The 25727-nt window shown below is 48.4% G+C and overlaps 2 protein-coding genes across 4 annotated transcripts; both read left to right on the top strand.

Annotated features, from left to right (window-relative positions):
- Window positions 1-10762: 10762 nt before the first annotated feature.
- On the top strand, window positions 10763-14446 carry LOC100828889. The gene is made up of 6 exons (XM_010232082.3): window positions 10763-11400; window positions 11495-11557; window positions 11669-11791; window positions 11956-12093; window positions 12225-12509; window positions 12951-14446. The coding sequence occupies exons 1-6, from the start codon at window positions 11214-11216 to the stop codon at window positions 14144-14146; spliced, it is 1992 nt and encodes a 663-aa protein (XP_010230384.1). The 5' UTR covers window positions 10763-11213; the 3' UTR covers window positions 14147-14446.
- Window positions 14447-16260: 1814 nt separating this feature from the next.
- On the top strand, window positions 16261-25622 carry LOC100830725 (SNF1-related protein kinase regulatory subunit beta-3). Of its 3 annotated transcripts, XM_024460236.1 has the most exons (5): window positions 16266-16410; window positions 17651-17764; window positions 17843-17887; window positions 24901-24948; window positions 25056-25622. In XM_024460236.1, exons 2-5 carry the CDS (start codon window positions 17663-17665, stop codon window positions 25362-25364), a joined length of 504 nt encoding a protein of 167 aa, XP_024316004.1. In that variant the 5' UTR covers window positions 16266-16410; window positions 17651-17662; the 3' UTR covers window positions 25365-25622. The 3 variants fall into 3 exon arrangements, with proteins under 3 accessions (XP_024316002.1, XP_024316003.1, XP_024316004.1); XM_024460234.1 differs by having other exon boundaries at window positions 16261-16410; window positions 17351-17887; XM_024460235.1 differs by having other exon boundaries at window positions 16263-16410; window positions 17651-17887.
- Window positions 25623-25727: the final 105 nt, after the last annotated feature.

The following is a 25727-nucleotide window of genomic DNA, read 5'->3' on the forward strand; positions in this document are numbered from 1 at the left end:
CGATCGATTAACTCAACTGGTCACCATCCGACACGTTCTGTTTTTTCCTCTTTGGGTCCTCCTGGAGGTAGCATGTTTTTTTTTAATCAATAGATTGCTTTATTTAGGGAACAACCTGGAGAGGTATACAAAGACCATCCGGCGGATGGGAAAACCACACTCGGCGACCAACATCAAGCGATGAGGTGTTTCTAGCTAGCTTATGAGCATCCGTACTCTCATAACGACCCGTACTCCGGCCATTGGTTGCCGTAACAGCTTCCAGGCAGTCGGACCCAATTACAAGGAATTACAAGGCGCTGGGCTCCGAGATCTGCCGCAAGGGCCAAAGCTTCCCTGCACGCCAAAGTTTCCAGGGTAGCCGGGTCCGTAATGCCACTGGTAGACACTGCCGATGCACCAGCAAAATTTCCATCCGAATCTCGGGCAATTGCTGCAACTGAGCCGAGTCCCGCAGACTTTGCCACCGCCGCGTCCACATTAATCTTTGTGCACCCAGGGGGCGGAGCTAGCCATCTTGGCGCGGGTGTTCTTCTCGCCGGAGTGGCTTTCGCAGGTGGGCACACCGGCGGTAGGTCCTGCAAGAAGCGCTCCACGAAGGCGAAGGTAGAAATCGGGCTCTGGAAAACACTCTCATGAATCACCTTCCTCCGTGCATGCCATATCGCCCACAGAGTGACAGCCATCTTTATGAATTCTCCATGATCAAGAGACTCCATCATCACAAAGAGCCACTGCTTCGCCGAAGGCTCGACAGTGCTGACCATGTGCTCTATAATCTTCTCGTCCACAAGGGCCCAGACGCACCTCACCATCGTGCACGAGAGCAGCGAATGACGCCATGAGTCCGCCTCGCCACAAATGGCGCACGAAGCTGAATCAGCCATGTGCCTGTGCGCTAGCAAGTCTCCCGTCGGCAGAGATTGTTGCGCCAACCGCCATAAGAACACCCTAATCTTAGAGGGAACTTTAATCTTCCAAAGCATGGTCCAGTTTCGCCCCTCACCGACGGTATCAGACGAACTCGGGCGGCCTTCCAACCACGCCTCCCTTTCCAGCTTCGTCTTGATGAACAATCGGTACGCAGACCGGACGCTGAAAACGCCATTCTTCTCAAATTGCCAAGCCCAAAAGTCGCTCTGAACTCTAGTGGACAATGGGATCGAGACAATCGCCTCCACATCCATAGGAATGAAGAACTGACGGAGCTTCTCCACATCCCAGCTAGCGGTTGCTTGATTGATAAAATCCTTGACCCGGATCGGTGGAACCACCACGGGGCAGGCAATCGGGCGCATCCGCGACGGTCTCGGCAGCCAGTTACGGTTCCAGGCATGCGTAGACAATCCATCGCCGATCCTTCTAATGAGCCCCTGCTGCAGCATATCTCTCCCTTCGCAAATCGAGCGCCACACCTGCGAGGGGTGCTTGCCCACGCCCGCCTCCAAAAACTCCCCCTCGGGATAATAGACCGCCTTCAAGATCTGAGCACTGAGAGTAGTCGGTTCCTGAAGTATTCGCCACGCTTGATGGGCAAGGAGCGCAAGATCGAATAACTCCATATCACGGAAGCCAATCCCGCCGTCATACTTTGGCCTCGTCATAGTCTCCCACGCGACCCACTCTGTTTTGCGAGCACCTGCCTTACTGCCCCACCAGAATTTGCGCATCAGGGATTCCAGATGGAGGCACAGTCCCCTTGGTAGCTTGAAACAAGACATAGAGTAAGTTGGAACTGCTTGGGCAACCGCCTTGATGAGGACCTCTTTCCCCCCGGCCGAAAGAGTTTTCTCCATCCATCCCTGGACCTTATTCCATAAGCGATCCTTCAAATATTTAAAGGCACCACTCTTTGATCGCCCAACATCAGAGGGCATACCAAGATACTTCTCACTAAGCGTTTCTTGTTGAACAAGCAAGATGTCCTTTACCTCTTGTCGAGTAGCTATGGGGCACCCCTTGCTAAAGAACACAGAGGACTTACTCATATTAACCTGCTGGCCCGACGCACCACAGTAACGGTCAAGCAAAATCTTTGCCTCGGCGGCTCCTTCTGGACTTGCTCTAATAAACATCAGGCTATCATCGGCAAAAAGCAGGTGATTCACATCCGGAGCGGAGTGAGCCACTTTAATACCATTGAGAACAGATGACTGAGAAGATTTTAAGAGGCACGACAGGCCCTCTGCTGCTATCAAAAACAAGTAGGGATAGATAGGATCCCCTTGCTGTAAGCCATGGGTGGGGTGGAACTCTTCAAGTGGGGAACCGTTAAGCAAAACTGAGAAAGAGACCGAACTAACCAGCCGCATAACCATGTCCACCCGTCTCCTGTGAAACCCCAATCTGAGCATCATCTCCTTGAGGTAACACCATTCAACACGATCATAAGCTTTTTTCATGTCCAACTTTAGGGCACAAGTTTGGTGTTTTTTAGCACCATTCCGCTTCATGAAATGCAGGCATTCATAAGCGGCAATAATATTATCTGTGATTAGCCTCCCTGGAACAAAAGCTGACTGCTCTTCATAAATAATCTCTGGCAGAATCACCTTCAATCTGTTGGCCAGCACCTTGGAAGCAATCTTGTAGATAACGTTGCACAGGCTAATAGGTTTGAACTGGCTCAAATCAGCAGGTGACGCCACCTTCGGAATCAAGACTATGAAAGTCTTATTAATACATGCTGGATCATCGTGAACAGCAAGAACACGGAGGACGGCCGCCGTGACCTCCTCCCCGCATATGTCCCAATGGCGCTGAAAGAAGTGGGCGGGGAAGCCGTCCGGCCCTGGCGCCTTCATGGAAACATTTGAAACAGCGCATTCTTCACCTCTTGTGCACTGAAGGGCTCAACCAAATTACAGTTCATTTCATCAGTGACCTTTCTGGGCACAACATCAAGGACATCCTCCATATTATTGACACCCTCTGAGGCGAATAAATTCCCATAGAACTGGTTCGTGAGATGTCCAAGCTCAACCGGACACTCTGTCAAAGTTCCATCCGGCCGAGCCAGCTTAGTTATTTTATTCCTCCGTTTTCTGCTACTGGCCCGCTGGTGGAAGAAATGAGTGTTCTTATCTCCCGCTGAAAGCCACTCAATGCGAGACCGTGGCGCCACATAATCTCCTCACAGCCACGCAGCTCGTTCAGGCGATCAACGGTTTTTAACTCAAGATGCACAGGTCCTTGCCGGTTCGGGGCGGCACGAAGCTCGGCAAGGTCCTTGCTTAGCTTCTTAATCTCCTTTCGGACGTGGCCAAAAGTATTGACACCCCACGTATCCAGAGATCCAGACATCTTTTGGAGCTTAGAGCCTTAGAGTTTAGATCGGGCATAGTAGTTGCCTTCTCCTCTGCTGTCCAGGCCTGCTGAAACATCGGAGCAAAATCAGAGTGAGATTCCCACATAATTTCATACCTGAAAATGGGTTTCTTTCTCCTCCCCGATGTGCGCACCGGAGCCGAACACAGCACAATCGGGCAATGGTCAGAAGAGGCAGCCGTCAGGTGGTACGCCGCCGCTTCAGGGAACCGCGTGCACCAGGATGATGACGCGAGTGCCCTATCCAGCCGCACGCGGCAAAAGAAGCCGTCAGCAACGCGCTTCCAAAAGTCCAGGGAACTCCAATATAACCAATTGTCCTGGAGTCCACACACGTCCACCACCCCCCGGAATTCCCTAATCAGGGCATGACTTCTTTCATTGACGCTAACATGTTCATCACGGTGTAATACTTCATTGAAATCACCCATACAGAGCCATGGTAGATCATTCGACACGCGGATAAACTTAAGCATATCCCACGTCTTATGCCGTTCCCTGACTTGGGCTTCACCGTAGACACAGGTGAAGCGCTAGGTATCGTAGTTTCCTTCCCTTACAATCGCATCAATATGATACTGAGAATAAGGTAAAATTTCCAACTTTATTGAGTTGTTCCAAAACATCCCGATGCCACCACTGCGGCCCGAGCTGCTTACATCAAAAGCATTATCAAAGCCTAGAGAACCGGCTAGACACTCAACTCTATCCTTATGTAGTTGAGTTTCCACTACACAAAGAATCATAGGGGCACACTCCTTCGCGAGATCGCGAAGTTCACGAACTGTCGCCGCCTTGCCCAAGCCGCGACAGTTCCACGTAAAGATACTCATTGGGCCTGGCGGTCCTCCACCATGGAAGCCGCCTGGTTGCTTGTACTTGCTGCATCGGCAGATTGATCATCGCCTTTCTTGACCCGCTTCTTGTCCCGGGGGGGCACGTACTTCGGTGGCGGAGGGGGAACGGTCAGCTGCAAGCCGTGGTGCCCCTCACCCATAGTAAGCTCCAACTTCTTTTTGGCATTGCTATCCTCTCCCCTCGGCAGGGCGTCAAGCTGCAGGAGGGAAGAGGTAGCATGTGAAGAACTGAAGATACAGTAGCGCGGTGCTCTTTTCTTCTTGGGTTCTTGTTCCCCTATGGACCTGTTTATTTGGCACAATTATTCCCTTATGGGCTAGTTAGTGACATGGTGGGCTATTTCTATTACTACCAGAGCAGTAGTTTGTTGAGAAAGAGTTGGGCTGGGCTATATACTCTGCCAATTAAAACGTCTGGTTTGGGCTGGGCTATTAGAAATTCCCCAAACCGTTTTTTCTTCATTACGGTGTGCCTCCTCAGTCTCTGTCTAAATATGAATGTATCTATGTCCTAAAAACGTTTAGATACATATAATATTTTGTTATTTAATATGGGATGGAGGGAGTACATTTTTTCTCCATCGGACTAATCCATCACAAGGCATTTCTCTCGCGGTTTCTTCGCTCGAGGCCTTCACTAATCCACAAAGCAGGGTTTGTCGTTTTTGTGAGGGGTGCGCAGAGAGAAAACAAACAACCGGAGTTGAACCCTTCCAGATTCCAGGCCTCCACCCAGGCAGGCCAGATGACACCCACGACGGGCGGCGGCTCGTCACCGTGTACTTTCTTTGTGCCGCAATTCCCTCCGTGCTATTATGTTCTCTGCATCTGCTGCCGGCGGACAGGCGAAGGTGGGATTCTTCCGGCCAGCTTTTCGCGCGCGAGCTGCGGAGAAACTAGAAACAAAGGCGTCCTAATTTATTGGATTGAATTCCTCCATTGTCCAGCATAGGGTGCCCACGGCTGACCTCCTTGAGAAGAAAGGCTTGACCAACAACAACAAGTGGTGCCCATTTTGTTTGCATAGCCTGAGAGTGCTGTGCATAATTTTTCGCAGTGTGTGTTTGCTCGCCAGGTTTGTACTGCCATCGCTGTATTCGATGGAAAGTTGGTGGCTGCGTAGGAATGAGGCAGTCAGGGTACACTACAACACAAATATCTTATAGAGACATTTTTATTGAGGCAATATACTATTTGTCTCTACCTAGAGACAATTTTGAGACAGAGTTTCATGTAGAGGCAGTACATGAGGCACTATGGATAATGTCTTAAATATAGAGATACTAGTTGAGACATTATGGTGTAGAGACATTTTTTGAGGCATTTAATAGATTGTCACAAGACTCATGTAGAGACAAGGTTTTGAGATACTTGATGAAATGACCTTACAGTATGGTTAGAGACACTATTTGAGACAAATTTTATGTTGTGTAGAAACATTTTTAGCAAGTTTGAGACATGTAGCAGACTACTCATAATAGATTCATTAGAAGTATAAGTAATAATTGGTATCAGGTTGAGATGGTTAGGTGAGTGTGTAATTTTCCTTAAGGTCTTGAGTTCGAGGATTGATTTCAACATGATTTTTTCAATGTATATTTTTTAGCACATGAATATAAAGACACAATTTAATGTCTTTACGAAATGTAGAGACGGTATAGTTTTCTCTATACCGAGACCTTAACGAACCGAGTTAGCGAACGTTCAATAAGATTATCGAACTTCGATCTTTTTATCCAGGCCTACTTCGGAGGAAACCAAACGCACAGGTGCAGATTGGGTTGAACGGAACTACGAAGCAAAGAAAAAACAATCGTGTCCATGCGTTTCTCGGCATTTATTTTCGATTAGCCCAAATTTGCATGGAAGTGTGCCGGTTTTATCATCGTAAAAAATAAACTACTGTATAATTTTTTTGAGAATAAAAAAAAGCTATAAATAAATAAAAAATAATAATTGATCGATGGTTGATGGGCTGCGTTAAGCTCGGTGCACGATTCTTCTTGGGCCTAGATTTACTGGAGTTGGAGCGTACGAAAGCACATCGACCGCCGAGGAACAAACGACCTACTACGATTCTACATCTCCTGGGCCTAGCCCAGCTCAGCGCACGTCTCTTCTTGGCTTTCTTGCACAACTGTTCGCTTGTGGGCCAGTGAGTGACAAGGTGGGCTCTTTCTATAGTGGTAGTAGTTTGTTGAAAAGGAGTTGGGCTTCGCAGCGAAGCTTCCGCTGGAGGCCTTCACTAGCTAAATCCATGAAGTCCTCTCCCAAAAAAAAAAGAGCTAAATCCATGAAACAGTGTATGTAGGGTTTTTTAGGGGTACAAGCAGAGTACCGGCACAGGGGTACGTATCGGTTAGAGTGCCGGGTGCAGCAGCACAGCATCCGTTAGTTGCTCGTGCAACAATACTAAACATACCAGGCCGGTGAAGAGTTGAACTTGAACCCTTGCAGATTCCAAAGCGCACGACGCGCGGCCGGCGGCGGGTGGGCTCGATCGCCGTATTTGCGTTCTTTGCGCCGCGATTCCCTCTCCGTGTGCTCGCGGCGCACACATGCTATGCATGTATGTTCTCTGCATTTGCTGCCGGCTCCGCAACAGAAACAAAAGGCGTCTTAGTTTATTGAATCGAATTCCTCCGTCGTCAAATGCCCGTGTGGCCTCTTTTTTCCAGGCCAATCTGACCGGAAAAGAAGCACAGTACGGAGGAGTATATACTAGTGGCAGAGGGGCACTGCTTCTTAATTTCTTCTTCTCCCTTGTGGTCTGCACGTTCACGACGAGGCGGCCGGAGACATGCGTACGTACCGCCTAACATTTCTCGGACCGTTCTACCTTGAAAGGGAAATGATGGAGCCAACCGATCGATTAACCGGTCACCGTACAATATATGAGTCTACACCTGACCGATCGACGCGTTCAGCCTTTTCTTCTCTTGGATCCTCCTGGAGATAGCATGTGAAACCTGAAATGAAATGGCTGTATCGCCAACGGGCACGCACGTCAAGGTCGATCCATCGTCAACGCCACGACTTTTGACATGCTCTCTGTTCCATTAGCACAAACTAGAGTTCTTTATGGAACGAAGGAGTACATACATAGCCGCCCACGTCTACCACCAGCACGCATCAATATTCATCGTCTTCCGTTCGTTGGTTCGTTCTTTGTTTGTCTATGAACAGCTAGCTCTTGCCTGCCTGCCTGGCTGCCCGCGATCGACGGCAGCAGGGGCGGCGAGAATGAAGAACTGGCTTGGCATACGCCAAACTTTGATGGGCGAAGTCGTAGGACGGAAGAGAAAGATCGGCAGAGTTCGGCTAGCTAAAAGCCGGCCGGCGGCGTCTCTGCTGGACTTGACTAGTCTGTTCTGCACGGGCAGTATTACCATGTCCTTTTCACTGTAAAACAGAGGACTAGTCAGAGATGCATTTTGGCGCGTCGTTTGCCGTGTTAATTACAGCGCCGTTCACGTGACACAACGGCAAGCTCTCTGTCTCGACCCGTGCAAACATGAAACTAATTTGAGCTGATTAATTGTTTTCTCAATTTCAGGTCAACATTATAGTACTAGCTCGGGCATTGCCACTTTGCCAGTCCAACGGCAGACAGTCTTTCGTGGGTTCGGACCACGCTGAAACCGGCGCCCGAAACCCGAACCGACACTTTATTGACACACACACATGGCTTGATGGGCTTCGCCCTTGAGATTTTCAGAACAGTTCAGGGATCAACTTTACTAATCGTTGTTTATCTCGATAGCTACTAGCAGCCAGACGATTCCGTAGACCCCATCTATTCTTGCTCAATCTCAACACGTTCTTTCCTGTGCTTGCTTGCATGCCACCTCTTCAGGTCACTCCTGGGTCATGTGCTTCTGCTTGATCCGTGCACGATGATTAATTAATCTAGATGCTACCAACGTGCATCCATGGCAGGCCAATACCCCGGCTTAAACTAGAAGGTTGGCACGGTACATATATACGGTCAATATACACTATAGATGCACGACGTATGATCCAAATCCGCTGCCTTTAATCGGAGCCGTCGGTGCAGCCGGCCGGCCGGTTAGTTCATGCCTGCATGCCGTCATTTCTCCCGTATGATTTCCTCCATCGATGCAATCAGCGTGCATCGTCGACGACACGATACCAGATCAACGGACGTCGACGTTTGTATGACGAAACGTACGTGCCGAGGCTGTCAATGGTTCTGGGAGAAAACGACGGGTGTACGGTGTGCCGACACGTATTCAAAGCTAGGCAAACGGCCCACATGTAAGTTCCAGAGTCAATTACTTGTAGCTATCTACAGGCATCTAGCATCGTCCTTTCTCCATTGAAGTTGTACCAACCAAATTGAGCCGAGTTCCCCACGAGACAGCCGGCCAGGCATCGCGTCGTACGTGCCCTCCTCGTGCCCTCAGGGGCGACCCAAAAGAAAGCAATCATGAAGCAGTACTAATGGGTAGATCAATGGCTCACTGTGCGCTCTAGTGTGCCTGATCGATCGGAATCCTAATTAACGAGGGATGAGGGGCTGATCAAGATTTAAGAGCGGGTGCTTTAGCGTGTGTGTGTGATGGTGTCAGCAGCTTGTTTAAGTGGTCCTGGTAGGAGTGTTTACGATTTGATAATGCTGCTTGTTGCTTCCTTGATTGACGCAATCGAGACTGAAACTCTGAAGTAGCTTGCGAGTTGCGAGCGCGAAAACGTGCTCACGTTGTCCCATGTGCAGATTCGTCGGCAACGGTCCAAGCTTGTGCGCTGCTATCACGCTAGTATCTCCTCCTCCTTGCTACTCCGAGTCCGAGGTAAAGGTTAATCGTTTTCTTTTGCCACTCCAACCCGCAAAATCTCGGTAAAGGTAAATAAATAATCTGCATGCCCCCCCTCGCAATTATAAAAGAAACTTTTACCACTCGACCTCGCTCTACGCTCCAGAGATTCGCTTCGGATAAACAAAAGAAAAAAAAATCCCCAAGTTTGGGGTCTCTTGTACACGCCAAAGTTGACCAGGGGGAGACGTGGAGTCTCAAGCTAGGAGCTTGTCCGTGCGGCAACGAACCAGATGACGTTTGTTCTTGTTACCACTGATCAGGAACCTTTGATTCAAAGGATTTTTATAGGAATTTTAGACGATTTGAATCCTTAGGATTTTTTCCTATATGAGCTGTTTGATTTGTAGAATTGAAATCCATGGAAATTTTTTCTAAGGATTCCATTGCACTAAATTTCATGGGAATTTTTCCATCCACTCCAACCTCTTTTTCAAATTCCTTTGTTTTTCTTGTGTTCAATCAAACAAACATTGGTTTAACACAACCCCTATAGGATATGAATGGGCATGACATTGCAATCATGTGATTTTTCTATTCCTGTGTTTTTCCTATCCTACGAATCAAAGAGATCCTTAATCTGTCACCGTCTTGAAGGTACCGTGTCTGCAAAAAGACATACGGTTTCATTACTATCCACAGAACATGCTGTCAATGTTTCAAAATGGGCACAAAACGAGGGGAATGAAAAAACCTGAAATGACCGTCCAATTGTGTTTAACCGGTTGGATCGGTACAGACGAGGAGAGCGATTCGATCAAGACCGTGCAATTGATTGACTGACGACTGATCTCCGTTCTTCGTTGTGGAATGGCTAGATTTTTATTGGCAACCAAATTTTTGACAACAAAGTAAACAAGCACCAAATTTTAGTGGGCCGCCAATATTTTGATAGGGCTAGATTTGGTTCAAACCAAACAGTGCTTTCTGCCCAGGTCCTCGCCAACCTTCTGGCGCTGAAGCAAACGCCTGCCCTCGAAGCGTTGGCATGCCAACAACTTTTGGGAGGCACAAGCCGGATGCAGAGCAAACAGGCCCGTACCATCTCCGTCCCATTACGTGAAAGAAAAAACTCACTATTTTTTTCCCTCGAAAAATAAAAACAAACAAACTCACGTGGTAGTAACAAAACAAATACGGAGTAAATGAAATCCGGTGCACGAGCGTTCTTGAGTTGGCAAGGCGGGGTCGCAAGCTAGGCAGGCGCCCAGCGATTAATGCCGCTCGTTGTCTGCTTGTCGTGGGACGACGAAGGAACGGGAGTGGACACAGGAATCGCGGAGCGACGAAAGAGAGTAACGGACGGCTTTGACTGACGGCCTTCGTTTGGTCTCTCTCACCATCCAAAGCCCGGATAGCGGCAAAGATGCGGCAACACCGCACGCGTCACAGACAGCAGATGGATCCAATCCAGCCTTTGGCCGGTTGGTTGGTCACACGATGGACGCAGAGCCGTCGTTACTAGCATACTAACTTAAAACTCGTCACGCTCGTGCATGCAGTAATAAGTAGGATGGATGGATTCCCAGCATCGCATCGTCGGTGCTCCTTCCTTCCTTCCTTCCTTGCCGTGTGCCGCCAGATCTCGACTCGCCTCCGATCTCTCCGGCCCCCCAATCAGGCAATCAATCATGCATGCACCGGATGCAGAGGGATCCATGGATCCAGTCAGACGCACGAGCTGCACACGTTACGACTTGCTGCTAATTAGGAGCAGAACACTCACTCGCACACCGGTACTAGTCAGCAAAATCCGGGTAATAAACTACGTAGTAATCAATGGAAGCCACGAGTTAAGGAGGGATCTACGGAGGCAGGCAGGCAGGCCTCCCGTCGCAATGCCATCCCCCCGCACTTTCTTCTTCTTGCTCGCCCGCTTCCATCTTCTTGCTCGCCCCCTCCCGTTCTCTCACACGCTCCTCGGCTCGCTCTCTCTCTCTGCTTAGCTTAGCTCAAGAGACGAGACGAGTATAGTATAAACGCACCAGCTCCACCTCAAATCTCCCAGGGCGGCGGGCGGCGCTGCTCGCTAGCTCTTCTAGCATTCTTTTACTCCTTATCACGTGAGGTCTCAGTCAGGCTGCTATATACGCGGCCGGGCCGCCCCTCTGCTCAAAGCTGTCCCAAAGTCTCACCACGACTCTGCAAAAACAGAGAGAGAGAGAGGGGCTTGTTGCAGAGGGCGGCGGCCATGGAGGGCGGTGGCAAGATGGGCTACGGCGGCGGGGGCGGGCAGCACGAGACGGCTCGGCTGCTCAAGGCGCTGAGCCGGACGGTGGAGCCGCGGAACTTCGGCATCGGCCTCGTCGCCGGCTTCCTCCTTGTCACCTGCGCATACTTCTCCACCGCCAACTTCGACGCCATCCACATCGCGCTCAGTGAGTTCCCCTAATTTCCTCCCATCTGCATTGGCTTCTTCCCCGGCCCCCTTCCTGCGCCTCTAATCTCCTCCGGCTCATGACTCACGTGCAGTGCCTTCCAAGAACGGGATTGGCTCGCCGCTGACGGCCTTCGACGGCTCCGGGCACCGATTAGGTGGTTCATCCGTCCGTGTATTTCCATCAGCAGCACCGACATTTCTAGCAATCCAAGACTCTGACGGCCTATCTGCTGCTACTGCCTGTTGTTGTTCTTTGCTCTGTCCAGGTCCAGATTTGGGCGCACAGGACCCGGAGGACGCGCTCTCGAAGCAGGGGAGCAAGGCGGAGGTGCTCGACACAGACGACGAATTCAGCCGCAAGATGAATCTCCCCGCTTCTTCCGGGCCAGGTGATTATTTGGCCATGGCTACCTCGAGCTGTTTTTACTGCTTCCCTTTGGTGCTTCTTTCATTCTTTCTCCTGGCTCGCACGCTACCCGGCCGGCCTTCCGGAGTCCAGGCAATATGATGAAAAAGAATCATGTTTTTATTTCTCTTTCTCTCCTCCCTTTAGATGCGTCAATGGGGGACACGGGGAAAGAAGGCGAGGCTTTTCCGGGGGCGCCGCCGAATGCCACCGCTGAAGGAGGCGGCACTCTTCTTCCTCCCTTGTCGTCGCCCGAGGAATCCACCAACAGCACGCAAGAACAAGGTGAGGAACCAACTAACCACTTGCCACATTTTACGTCTACTTCTTTTTACCCCTACCTTTTTTTTTACTACTTTCCTGAGAGGGCGAAGGTAATGCTGGATTTTACAAGCTGGATTCGTTGCTGGGTTCAGGTGTTCTTGAGGACGAGGAGCTGCAGGTGCAGGATGCCATGGCTGCTGCTGCTGCTAATGCTTCCAAGAAGATTAGCGGCGGCAGCAATGGCAGCAGCTCCCCGGCGTCGGTGATTCAGTCGGACCCTGCCACGATTCCTGCTCCTGCCCAGCAGATCCCAACACCTCAGCTGGAGGTCAAGGCTCCTCCAGTTGAGCAGATTCCTCCAACTCCAGTGCAGCAGCAAGAGGTCAAGGCAACTCCAGTTCAGCTGATTCCCCCTACCCCAGAGGTTAAGCAGACAGGTATACTAACAAAACTTTGCATTTCATTTCAGTCTGTAAATTGACTACTCCCTAGAACTTTTCAAATCCTATAAAACCAATTGTACAAAACAGGTTTTTAGATGTAAAATGTTGGTTGCGTTTTCACCCATTTTACTTTCTCCAAGTCCCTAAAAAAACACAAGCAATGGTGTTCCTGTTCTGGACCACTCTGTGTTTTACCATTTGTGAGTCTGACTCTATCTCCTCAGCTTTCTTGAGAGGAGAGCAATGTGGGTTCCCATAGGGCCATAGCTGATGGATTGCCCAATTTCTAGACCTCTTGATGATCATTTCGTGGGGGTCCTACACGAACAATGTTTCTTGTCTGTGAACCCTCGCACAAAAAAGTTTTTTCTTTTATCTCCGTGCTCCAATCATTCTGATAACAAGCAACGTGTTTTAATTAATCTCTGTCAACAGGTTCTTCTTCTTCAGAAGCGGCGGCGGCGCGGCGGCGGCCATGGAAGCCGCTGTGCGACTTCGCGTCGAACCGGCGCATCGACTGGTGCGAGCTGGACGGCGACGTGCGCGTCCACGGCGCCAACGGCACCGTCACGCTCGTCGACGCCGCCATGGCCGCCGAGGAGTGGCGCGTGAAGCCGTACCCTCGCAAGGCCGACGCCAGCGCCATGCGCTTCGTGCGCGAGATCACCGTGCGCTCCACGCCGCCGAACTCCGCCAATGCCGCCCCCGCGTGCACGGAGCGGCACGAGGGCGTGCCGGCATTGGTGTTCTCGGACCGCGGCTACACGGGCAACTACTTCCACGCCTACACGGACGTGATCCTGCCGCTGTTCCTGACGGCCAGGCAGTACTCGGGCGAGGTCCAGTTCATGGTCTCCGACTTCCAGATGTGGTGGATCGGCAAGTTCATGCCGGTCTTCAAGTCCCTGTCCAATTATCCCCTCATCGACCTCGCCGCCGACAGCAGAGTACACTGCTTCAAGCACGTCCAGGTCGGGCTCACTTGCCACGCCGACTTCAGCATCGACCCTAGCCGGTCCCCCAACGGCTACTCCATGGTCGACTTCACCAAGTTCATGCGGCAGACATACAAGCTCCCCCGCGACCTCGCAGCCCCCATCAATGGCGCCCGGCCCCGGCTCCTCATAATCGCCCGTGCCAGAACACGCCGTTTCGATAACCTGGCCGAGATCGTGCGCGGAGCCGAGAAGGTCGGCTTTGAGGCCGTCGTGTCCGAAGGGGACCACGAGGTGGCGCCGTTCGCGGAGCTGTCGAACACCTGCGACGTCATGCTGGGCGTCCATGGCGCCGGGCTGACGAACATGATCTTCCTGCCGACCGGCGGCGCCGTGATCCAGGTGGTGCCGCTGGGCGGGCTGGAGTTCGTGGCCGGCTACTTCCGGGGCCCGGCGGCCGACATGGGGCTCCGGTACCTCGAGTACCGGATCGCCCCGGCGGAGAGCTCGCTGTCCGAGCAGTACCCGCCGGACCACCCCGTCTTCACCGACCCCGAAGGGGTCAAGAGCAAAGGATGGGACTCGCTCAAGGAGGCGTACCTTGACAAGCAGGATGTTAAGCTTGATATGAGGCGGTTCAGGCCGTTGCTCAAGAAGGCCTTCGCTCATGTCAGGGCCAACAAGAAGCTCCAGTGAATTACTAATCGCTTGTTTTTCGTCTTGTAGTCCAGTAATTAATATATACGTGTAAGTGTACTTATTAGAGAGGCAGATTGAGATCAAGGAGATGTAAGATATGGCGGGCACGGTGAGGAAGAAGATGAAGTGAGCAGTGGATGGAGAAGGGTGCGTAGATTAATTAGATGAGGAGGATGGTCAGAGTAGCCAAGGAAGAAAAATGTACAAGAGCTTAGATGATGGATGGATTGATGTTTTTTTTTGGAGAGGGTAACTCGACCACTGGTAAATTCGATTAATGACTCTTTGTTTGTTTTTCTTACTACTAGCAAATAGTAATAAGCATGGTTTTCTTAACGAAACCGGGGAAATTCCCTTTTTTAAATAAAAAAAATTATATAGTAATAAGCATGTATAGAAACTGAATGACCCATGGACACGGACACGCACAGAAGAGAGTTGCCTTGTTGAGGAATGTGCTTATGATTCCGCTGTCCGCATTAACTAACTTTCTTGCTCACGGTTAGCAGTTGCCATCGGTCTTCCTCATCGATCGGTATTCCTCATCGTTTTCCTTTGCTCTGGCTGGTGGCGAAAGAGGTCAATTCCAGGAAATGCCTTGGCTAATTCCGTTGCTTAATTGCCATCACCAGTCCCCAATCCCCAAATTCATTCTTCTCCGCTGGAACACGTACGTGTAGAAATAGACAGCTAGAGGGTCCCCGTTGGACTGACTGACTGACTGATCAGTTAATTTAGTGGCTTCGAAACAGAAAGCTAGCCAACCGTGTTAACTCGATCTTGCAAGGAAAGTTTTACAAGTATACTCATATCAAAAAAAGTTTTACGATGGAAGAAGAACATAAATGGAGGAGGGACATTTTTGTGTCCTCGGTTGTTTCCAGATGCGGCTGTTCCTGGCAGAGCCTTTCGCAAGCTGAATTTTCCGCGCCTGGCCGGAAAAAGAAACTTTCATTGCCCGGTAGTGTCAGTGTGTGGTTGCAATTAAGCTGCACCAAGAACCGGCCGAGTGCAATGAATACTGCACATCTGATCGTATAACACACTCCATTTACAGTCCCCATGTACGCCCAGACGGTCAGAACATCGTCCTTTGCTAGCTTGATCTCGAAGATAGGTACGGACCGGAGAAGATCGTCAACCCATAAACAGCACAGGTAGTACCACCAGTAATTAACTACTCCCTCCGTCCAACGAAAAATGTCTCAACTTTGACTAAATTTGAATGCATCTGTACACTAAGTCATGTCTAGTTAAGTTCAAATTTTAACAAACTTGAGACATCTTTTATTGGAAAAAGGGAATAGACATTTTTTATATAAGAATCTATACAAATTTATGTCAGTTATTTTGGGACGGAGGGAGCAAGTAATCAAGCAATGGCAGTCTGTAGTACCAGGAGTGATTAAGCAAGGTGCAGCATGTAATACAGGCCGGCGTTGTGTCGTTGCATGTGTGCGTTACGTACATTGCAGATGGGCCGGTCGATGGATACAGTGGTGGCATATATATGCTGCAGTTCATATATGGTATGGTTGTTGCGGCATTCCATTCCATGAAAACGGCTGCTTGATAGTGATGATCTGTCTATAGCTTAATTTGGTCGCACTCTCGGGCATCGATCGGGCCGCTGCTGTTGGTTGATTGATTAATTAGCTAGCTGGTGGTACGAACGACAATGTTTGGAGTATTGTGTCGTGGAAAAAAATTATGAAATACTCGCTCCGGCCATATCAAGTGACTCAAATTTACTCAAATATACATGTATTTATGCTTAAAAAACGTCTAGATAGATAGATGTAATAACGTCACTTAATATGTGACGGAGGGAGTACTTGACAAAATTCTGTCCAGACGACAACTAAATCAAGACTTAGCGCAAAATTAAGAAAAACTAAATCAATAATCCCTCGATATAAAAAATACATTCAAATACGTGGCTACTCACTGGTATGTACTACTCCCTCAGTAATCGTTATGGTTATTTATGGAATTTTTTTAATGGAGAAAATATGAATTTCTGAAAGAAAAAAATTCCTTTTTGAGAGGAAGGAATTTCTGGAAAATAGGAGCAGGAAAAAGGGAGTGGGCTTGGCTTTGGGCTTGCCCGGCCCACCACCGAGCAGACCCCTGGTGCGGTCTGCCCCTCGCCTCCGCCTCCGGCCTCCCCCTTCCCCAGCGACGTTCCTCCTCCGGCCACTGGAATCGACGGCGCACCCCAACGCCTCTGCCTCTCCGACGGCGCTTCTCTAGCTAGCCTGGTGAGCTCCCTTACCATCACCATCACCATCATCATCATCTCCTTACTCCCGCCACATAACCTGTGTCAGGCGCCCGCCGAGCCCCGCTGGCCGTAGCGATGCACTGTAGTTTCGACAAGTTGGTACTACTAGGTTTTAGGGCCGACTGTAGATTGTGCGTCCGGTCTCAGTCAAGATATAAAAATTCCCTTCTTCGTACAGCTTCTGCAGTTGTCCAAAATTTGCATTTGCCCACCGCCCATCATATGTTCGGTTGTCTTGCAACAAGGCCTCCATCCTCAAGTCACGCCGAACAAATCACTCACTATTTGCCCGAGCAATCTTACTCCCCACACTTGAATGCAACAGTCGGCACGACCGCGGTCCGCTGCCACTCGAGAAATCAAACATATAAGCAAAACCTATCCATAGGAGCACCCTACCAGTAGATAAAATCTTAGTAAAAAATACACCCTGGAATCCCAGAAATTCTCTCCACTGTAAAATTTGATATAGATCAATTACCATTGCAACTTTCGGCTAGATATAAAAAGAACTAGTCAGAACTAGATACCTCAAACTTTAACCTGAACCTTGTCCCAATCTGAAGTCTGCACCATTATACAAAAATAACAGAAACTTGTCTCAGACTGAAGTCTGAACCATTGCACAAAAATAACTAGACCTCATTATACAAAAGACAACCATGGCCTCAAACTTTAACAAATCAATAAATCTAATGTTCCGAATTTCAGAACCAAAACCTGCTGTTTCCCTCAATCAACCTCATTATATAAAAATAACTAGAGACCTCAAACTTAATCAATCCATAAACTCCAAGGTCCCAAATTTTAGAATCAGAACCTGACGTTCCCCCAAAATACACAACGAGTAGCCTACCTATTAGAGGTGCCTGCATGTAGTGATTCTTTGTGCCGACAAAAGATGTATACAATCGCAGGAGGATCACCTTGTCCACTAAAGCTAGAAAACGAGACGGTGCTTAAGAATCAGGTGGCGGTAGGAAAGGGCCTAGATGAAACATGAGGAGGAGAATATGGGTAATGAACTCCCCACCGGTGCTTAGGTGTTCATAGTGGAAAGCACCTCCACAACGAGGCGCTGTATAGAAAAGCATCTCCGACCACACCGCAGCGATGAGGCCCCAACGCTCAGCATCATTGGTGATGCTAATAAGCTCCTGTGCCACCTCGCATGCACGGGGCAACACTGGAGCATAAAGATTTTGAGAGCTCTGCAGGAGTTTCTGCATATGACTGTCATCGTCAGCGTTGTCACAGTCACCTGGCTCTTCATTCCTCTGGATTTCAACCGTGGAGTCTTGCTGTTCCTCATCCTTCTTGGCTTTGAACAGGTTGCTCACAACATCCTTCTCACCTGGATTATTACCACGTTGCTGCTCTTTGATTTCATCATGAACTTTGTCATGCAGAAGCTGGGAGTTGCTAGTAAGCATCACACCGCACTTGAAGACGAGGTACGCGATATAGCTTGATAGTTCTCTGCTCATCTCCTTGTGCTTCTTCAGTTGATCATCAGAATCATCAGTGCTGGTTTTGTCCCCAAAGTAGTAGCATATCTCTGTTGCAATGTGCCAGAGGATCACGCTTGTTGGGAAATCAATGCTGCTGCTGACACTGCCGACCAGTGCTTTTGTTGCCCTTGAAGCAGACTCTGGACGACCTGATCGACGTCCGTCCATCCACTTCTGAAGCGCTAGCCGACCGCGGGAGCTGGCAATGTTCCATTCTTTTCTTATTCCAGAGCCTAACAAATTATCGAGGATGAACTCCTTGATGTGTGTGCGATCTTTGGTGACGGGTGTGTTTGTTACCTCAAGTAACCCGAAACCCAACTTGAAACCCCAGGAACCCAAGCGCTTGCCGACCCATTGCCGTATGGATGCCAATCCTGAAGTCTCTTGCACGGCGTGCCTCTTGATCATGCTGTATTGTGTTAGCTCTTCGGACCACTGCTTCCTGCTACTGCACGCAGGAAGATTTAATGACATGTTGGAGAAAATGAGCATGATGGCAGAGGACGCATCCAGGACTATTGCTCCTACAAGCAATATGTAGGACACTATGATATCAACTCTGCTAGAAGTATGGAGCTTCCCTCCCTTTTCTGCGGCCGTGAAGAGCACAAGGGCTATTGGGGTTGAAGCATACTGGAAAAGGAAGTATAGCAAGCTAGGGCTGAATAGACAGGTTGCATAGAGGAAACTGCAGAAGGATTGACCAAGATGAAAGAAGGTTTCCCTGTAAAAATTACACAGACATTGTCGAAGTGGGCTCTTGGTGTAGAGGAGTTTGTAGCAACGAACCAGAATTGCCCCCACGTAGTCGTAGGCCTTGAAGCGATTTGCGCTAGACATGAACTCCGCCAGCAAGACTGGCAGATCGTCTGCAACAAGAATGACCTCGGCTCTATTGATGGGGGTATCGACTGACATGATGTCAAAGGCGGCGCCGGTATCCTTGGTTTGGTTGCCCAGACCAAGTGAACTAGCTTTGGCTTCGCTACCGGCTGTTCCCCACCTGAAGCTTCTATCAAATCCAATCGATCTACCTTTCGACATCTTATGAAGCATGCCCCTCATGTATCCCATGGACATAAGACGGTCGAAAATCTCGGCTTGATTGGTTTGCATATGCTGTTGGATCTCTAACGTGCCTGACAAACTATGCAAGGCATCGGACCTGAGGCTCGCCGGGCTCGCACGGTAGAGGCACAAGGTGCGCTCGGCGTACTTGAAGAAGCCGGAGAGGAACATGATGACCATGGCAGCCGTGACCCGGGCGTCCGGCCAGGACGACGCCTTGGCCACCACGTACCCGGCGACCCCAACTTGGGTGACCAGGCTCAGCAGGTGGCGCGTCCACAGCTCGTTGTCCTGCTTGGAGAAGGCGGACATGGTGTCCTGACCGCCCAGGTGGACCAGCACGAACGGCGCCCAGAAGGACATGAGCTGGTGGCCGGGCTCGCTCGCGCGGACCGCCAGGTGGCCGAGCACGAAGATGGCCACGGTGTCGGCCGATAGGTAGGCCAGCCACAGGAGTGTGCGCAGGACCATGGATGTGCTGCGCTTACGCATGCCCGCAGTGAGGAAGAGGAAGACTTGCAGGGAAAGGCTGAGGAGGATCAGGCACTGGATCTCCCATAGGTTCCACAGCTCCTGGACAGCCGCCAGGGGGTCTTCTTCACCTTGTTAATTACATACAGTGCTTTTTTTTGGTAAGAAGAGGTCCACAGAGCTAGCACAATTAATGAAATTGTGATCGACATGAACGAACTGGAAGCAAGAAATTGCGTCTTGTTACCTTTGTTTTCTTTCCCCTGTGCCGACTTCCTCATCACTGCAGAGTGGCCGCATGTCATCATGGTCTAATGGAGAGACCTGGAAGCTAATTCCTTGTAGTATGTCGCATTGCCACACTTGTAGTTAAATGCGCTCTGTAATGATAATGCGAATGCCAAGTTTTTCTTCTTTCGGTGACAGTTCATGGCATATGCTGCTTTGCTTGGACAGAGAGCAAGCGTTAAAGTGAAGTGGGGGTGCCTCTTTAATCCACTGGTTTTTGTGCTTTTGGTGACTAGTCAAACTTTGGCTAAGTTTATAGTCAAAAGTATTAACATCGATCTACCACACTAAAGAAGCATAGTGGATCTAATTATACTCAATTGATATTGTAAATAATGTTGTTCTTTTCTATAAATTTGGTCAAACTTAATTAGAATAGTTGGAATTGGGGAAAAACCAGAAACCTTTTATCACACCTAAAAATTGCCGACTTGAGCATCGACCCTAGCCGATCCCCCAACGGCTACTCCATGGTCGACTTCACCAAGCTCATGCGGCAGACATACAATACAAGCTCCCCCTCAGACCTCGCAGCCCCCGTCAATGGCGCCCGTGCCAGAACACGCCGTTTCGATAACCTGGCCGAGATCGTGCGCGGAGCCGAGAAGGTCGGCTTTGAGGCCGTCGTGTCCGAAGGGGACCACGAGGTGGCGCCGTTCGCGGAGCTGTCGCCGGTCGGCAGGAACACCATGTTCGTCAGCCCGGCGCCGTGCACGCCCCGCATGACGTCGCAGGCCATTGCTCAAGAAGGCCTTCGCTCATGTCAGAGCTAACAAGAAGAAGCTCCAGTGAATTGCTAATCGCTTGTTTTGACACTTCTACTGTACTCACTAGTTTTCTTCTCGTAGTAGTAAGTAAAGTAATTAATACATATGTATACTGGTTAAGCAAAGAGAAGTAAGATATGGCGGGCGAAGTGAGCAGTGGACGGAGGACTGGTGCGTAGATTAATTAGATGAAACCGTCAGAGTAGCCGAGGAAAAATGTACAAGATGATTGGGTGGATTTTTGGAGAGGGGAACCCGACCACTGGTAAATTCGATAATGATTCTTAGGTTGGTTTTCTTGCTACTCCCTCCGTTTCTAAATACTAGTCGTTGTTTTAGTAGCAAATATAAGCATGTATAGAAACTAAATGACCCACGAACACGGATGACACGCACAAAAAAGAAATCCAAAATAAGCGTCTCACATTTAATACAACTTTGTACTAAGTTAGTACTTCCTCCGTCCAACAAAGGATGTCTCAACCTTGACTAAATTTGAATGCATCTATACACTAAGTCGTGTCTGAAGCTTAAGCGTTCCGTACAGACTCTTTTTTTGAGAAGTTGGCGAGATTTTTGGAGAAAATCAAGGAAAATTGGAGAATCTGAGAGACACTGTTGCTTGCCCAGGAGAATTTGGCAGGATCCTTAGAGGAAATCCAGGCGAATTGGAGAAATTGGTAGGATTCTGTTGGCCGCCCCGAGAAAATTGATGGGATACTTGGAGGAAAAAGGTGAATTGGAAAAATTGGAGGGATCCTTAGGAAATCAGGTAGGAGAGAGAGAAGGCGCCCTGCGGCAGAGAATTGTGCTAATGAGCCTTATCAACCCTTAAGTAGTAGGCCATGTTTGGTTGTGTTTAAAACATCTTTTTTTTTCTTTTTGGGTTGTAAACCACAAAAGCACATATTTAGGTGATTTTCCTATTTAGGTGATTTTGATTTTGGGTTTTGTTTATACCATCATCTAAAAATAGATGCTTTTGTGGCTTAAAAGTCAAAAGTCAAAAAGCGGTTTTAAGCCCAACCAAAAAGGACCTAAGCGAAGCGTTTTTACACCGATGAGAGCTTTTGCGTGTTTAAGCGATGATCAGAACATACTCCCTCTATCGGCGAAAGAGTGTATGTTTAGGGTTTTTCAAGAAAATTAAACATTGGGATAAAAAATCATTGAAAGATGCCAACCACCACCTCTTTTCTTTTTAATTCCCCTACATGCAACGAGCTAAGTGCATGAAAAATTGTTATTTGGTTTGATTTCTGTTGTGCGATGAGAGAAGCATATTTTTAGTCTAAAAGAGAGAAAGGATAAATTTTAAACCGAAACATACGCGGATGAATGGAGTAAAGTGTTGTAATTTACTGACGCGTAAGCGAGCTGGTTTACTACTCCTGCTAAAATACCCCCTCCGTCCCTCTGCCAAGCGACCCAGCCCCCTCGCTCCCTGGATCTTCTTCCTCTCGGCCGAGCGCCGCCGCCCATCCCGCTGGCCGAGCGCCCATCGTCTTCCTCCTCGCGCGAGCGCCTCCACCGCAGGTTGATCTCCCCTTCGATTCTCTCGCTCCGGACCGTTTCTCCTCCCATCACCCAACGAACGGATTCCGCCCTTTAGCTCCCCGTTTCATAATCTTCCCCAATCCGTAACTGAGGCAAAAATCAAGGTAGGGCGGCCTCCCCAATCCGTAACTGAGGCAAAAATCAAGCTAGGGCGGCCGCCCTACCTTGCCCTACTGGGTCCTCCGCCCGTGAGTCAGTTATTACATTTGCTTTGGTATGCTAGCTGTTAACCCTTCACTTGCTTGAATTTGCTGCTATGGCCAGACAGATTATAACATCATTTATATATGCTGTGGGCTATATATGGCTTCTCCATGGATGTCAAACTGATTATTCGCTGCAATTCAACTTAGTAATGCATCAGAAAACAAGCTAACCAAAAAAGAAATCTCCTGAGCTTTTGCCTTGGCAGCAACAATTATAGCGACCATTTGCATACTGTATCAGTGGTAGTATCCTACATCTTAGGGCTTGTTTGGTTTTAGCCTCAGCCCACCACACCAAAACATGGCTCACCCAGGATTTGGCGGACGATTTCGCCGCCAGCTTTTCGCCCGCGCGTGGACGTAGAAATGAACTACTGTGAGCGACTTTTTGCAGGCGACGTGTTGGCAAGCCAATCCGTGGGCAATGAACCAAACTGCAGCCTTTGGAGCAACAGGCGTGCCAAAATTGGCTGGGTGTGGGTTGGTACTAAACCAAACAGCCCCTTAAACCCTGATCCCTGCATTTTCCAAATTAGAAACAATAAGATAACTAGCAACACAGCTTAGGGAAGCTGTACATATTTCCTTTTATTTATCTCTATGCGCACATGCAACAAATGAAGTCCTGAACCGATCTTAACACATCAGAATAAATGGATTCCACGCAGTAACTAGACGACATTTGCCGGTATTTTGGCTTCTTCCCAGTACCCACACATGTGGCTTGTCCATTTACTTGGCAAAAATGCAATTTCTCAATTCACTTCAAACTCACTCATCTTTCCGCTATGATTAATTTAGCATAAAATTCGAGCTAAGCTAAGAGATAATGGACACACTTTGGCCCGAACCTTTGGTTGGTTCACAGATGCTCTCTTTGATCCAGGGTTCTTGGAACCGGCTGAGTTTTATGAAAATCCCAGTGCCCCCTGATTAGTTAGTGTACCGGTCAAATATCTCGCTGAAATTCAAATCTAAACTCATAAGTTTGCAAATAAATGAGTGTGCTATTCACAATTAGGAAACATCTCCTGTGCTAGTTCTTTGATAATTCGCTAGCTTTTACACACAAGTGGTCCCGGTTTCAAATCCCACTTTTCACAGTTCACACGTTAAGTTGTTTTTTCACTACTAATTTGTCCGCGACACAGGCTGGCATGTGGATACTAGCAGGTAATGATATAGATAGTACCAAACTAAAAAATTGGCATGGGGGTATTCGAACCTGCAATGCCACGCCAAAGGAGCATGACCTCAACCACTACCCTGAGAGTGTTATTCTGCTCTTCTCATGAGCCCTCACCTTTTTACTTTACTTGGAACTACAATTTCATATTTTTTTCGAAACCTTTCTTATCACCACACCCAGTGTCCTTTTGAAATGATATCCAAAACCCTTGTTTGAGCTGCCATGCTATTGCAGCCGGTGCTGCTTCTGTTAGCTCCAGCTTGTCTTTGCTGCTGCTCTGGCATGAAGCAGCGCCAAGCCATCTGCTGATTCCCCACCAACCCTGCTGTGATATCTGTCTTTTCTTACCCAAGGGGCCTAACCACCTGTTATGGTACAGCATTGAGGAATTGGGAGGTAAAATGAGCGTAGCTGTTCAGGTTGTGCGGTGGGATGATATGTGCCTTGGCTTCCAGAACATATGAATGGCTGGATGGATTACATTCAGGGTAGTGAAGTACCAGTGAAAAATTGAATAAGTGGACAATTCAATGCAACTGGGTGTAGTATTGTCATGTGAGGAAGGTTTTAATTCTATTGCCCCTACCATACATCAACAGCTGAACTAGATGAAAGCAAAACGAATCAAAGCATGTTTGGCTTCCTTACCAGTTACTAACAGAATAAAACAATTCAGATGGATCTCTGTTCCATGCCGATGCAGCTAAGTAGAGCAGTTGTATGAGGCAGGTGTTGTTGTGGTGGAAATTAAGAGTTTCCTTTAGTTTTGTACTTTGTATATAGGCCTAAATGAGGCATGGTGTTTCCTTTTTTGCTGTGTGTTGTTAATAACTTTCTATTTTTCTTGTTTACTTTCTATCAACTTCAAGTGATTCTGTGAAAGCCACAACTATCATTGCAGGCTGAGTTGCCTAGCTTGAATGAGTTTTTAGAATTGAAATCTTAGCTGGTATAATTTATCATGCCCCTTTTAAAAGATTAGTTCCGGGTGAAAATCTGTCACTGGGAAAATAAATTTGAATTCATGTGTTAAAAGGAAATATTTTTGTATATGGTCATGATCCCTCACGTCCTGTTGGAGCAGTTTGGGGCTAAATCTGCTCAGCAGGGAGAACACCATTTGAATCAATGCACCGCATTATTTTAGCTATTATGTTCACAGCCTTTCATGTATGTCACAAAGCTTGCTGCTGTTTTTGTAATGGTGTCTCAGATCGATTTACTTCATCAGAACTTCGAAAACATCTTTTATATGGAGTGAATGATAAAAATACACAAGTTGCAAACCTGTAACTCTTTTGTAATTATATCAGCTCAAATTCTACTTTGAATTTCCCAGTGCATACAAATTACTCATATTTCTTACTGACATCAATTTTATTTTCATATGCCTATTCATCAGGATAGGCAGGAGAGTCCTGCTGCAATATGGACCCACAAGGCAGGGAGGACCATGTAAGTACATTGAAATATGCTCCTATTTTTTTTCAGAGGCCAAATATGCTCCTAGCTTTCTTTGATAATAAAGCACAGTCCTGATTATTTCTGTATTTATGGTGCAGGAAGGAGTGCGCGTTGTTGGGTTTGAAGTCCCAACATCACCAGATTCAAGCTACAGTAACCCTATTCCTGGAAACGAAGATGAAGCTCGAGAGCCTCCATTGGTTCCTCCTCATCTGCAGCATACATTACTGAGCTTCCCGCCGAGCCATGACGACTCGAGCAGCCTGCCGCCGCCCCAACCCGTGGTACTCAACCACCTCTACATAGAAAAGGAGAACTCGAGATCCGTGGTGGCGCTGGGTATAACGCACCGGTTCAAGGCGAAGTTTGTGACAGTTGTGCTTTACAAGCCAGTACAGAGGCGGTAGGGCGGGTGGCGAACATCTGTGTACTCTATGTTCCTGCCTTGTTCCATTTGGTTCCCATTGGGGTTGTAGCGACATACCAAACGAATAGAACCCCAACTGTTGTAGTCCTGGAGAAACAGAGTGAGTGAGAGAGAGAGAGAGAAACCTAGACTCGAATGATTTAGTCCTGTACTTAATTGACTGCCGCTGGTCTTGATGATGATGATGGTCTAGTTGAATGATGGTTATCATCTCTGCAAATGTTGAGCAAGTTACCTAGTTGTGATGCATGTCTGAAACCGTGGAGGGCATCTTCAAAGATGAAATCAGCATATGATCGAATGACTTGCTGAAGCAGGTTGGTGTTTGCTTCAAATTGCGTTG

The sequence above is a fragment of the Brachypodium distachyon genome, chromosome 2 (assembly GCF_000005505.3).
Source record: "Brachypodium distachyon strain Bd21 chromosome 2, Brachypodium_distachyon_v3.0, whole genome shotgun sequence".
In the NCBI taxonomy this organism is placed as follows: Eukaryota; Viridiplantae; Streptophyta; class Magnoliopsida; order Poales; family Poaceae; genus Brachypodium; species Brachypodium distachyon.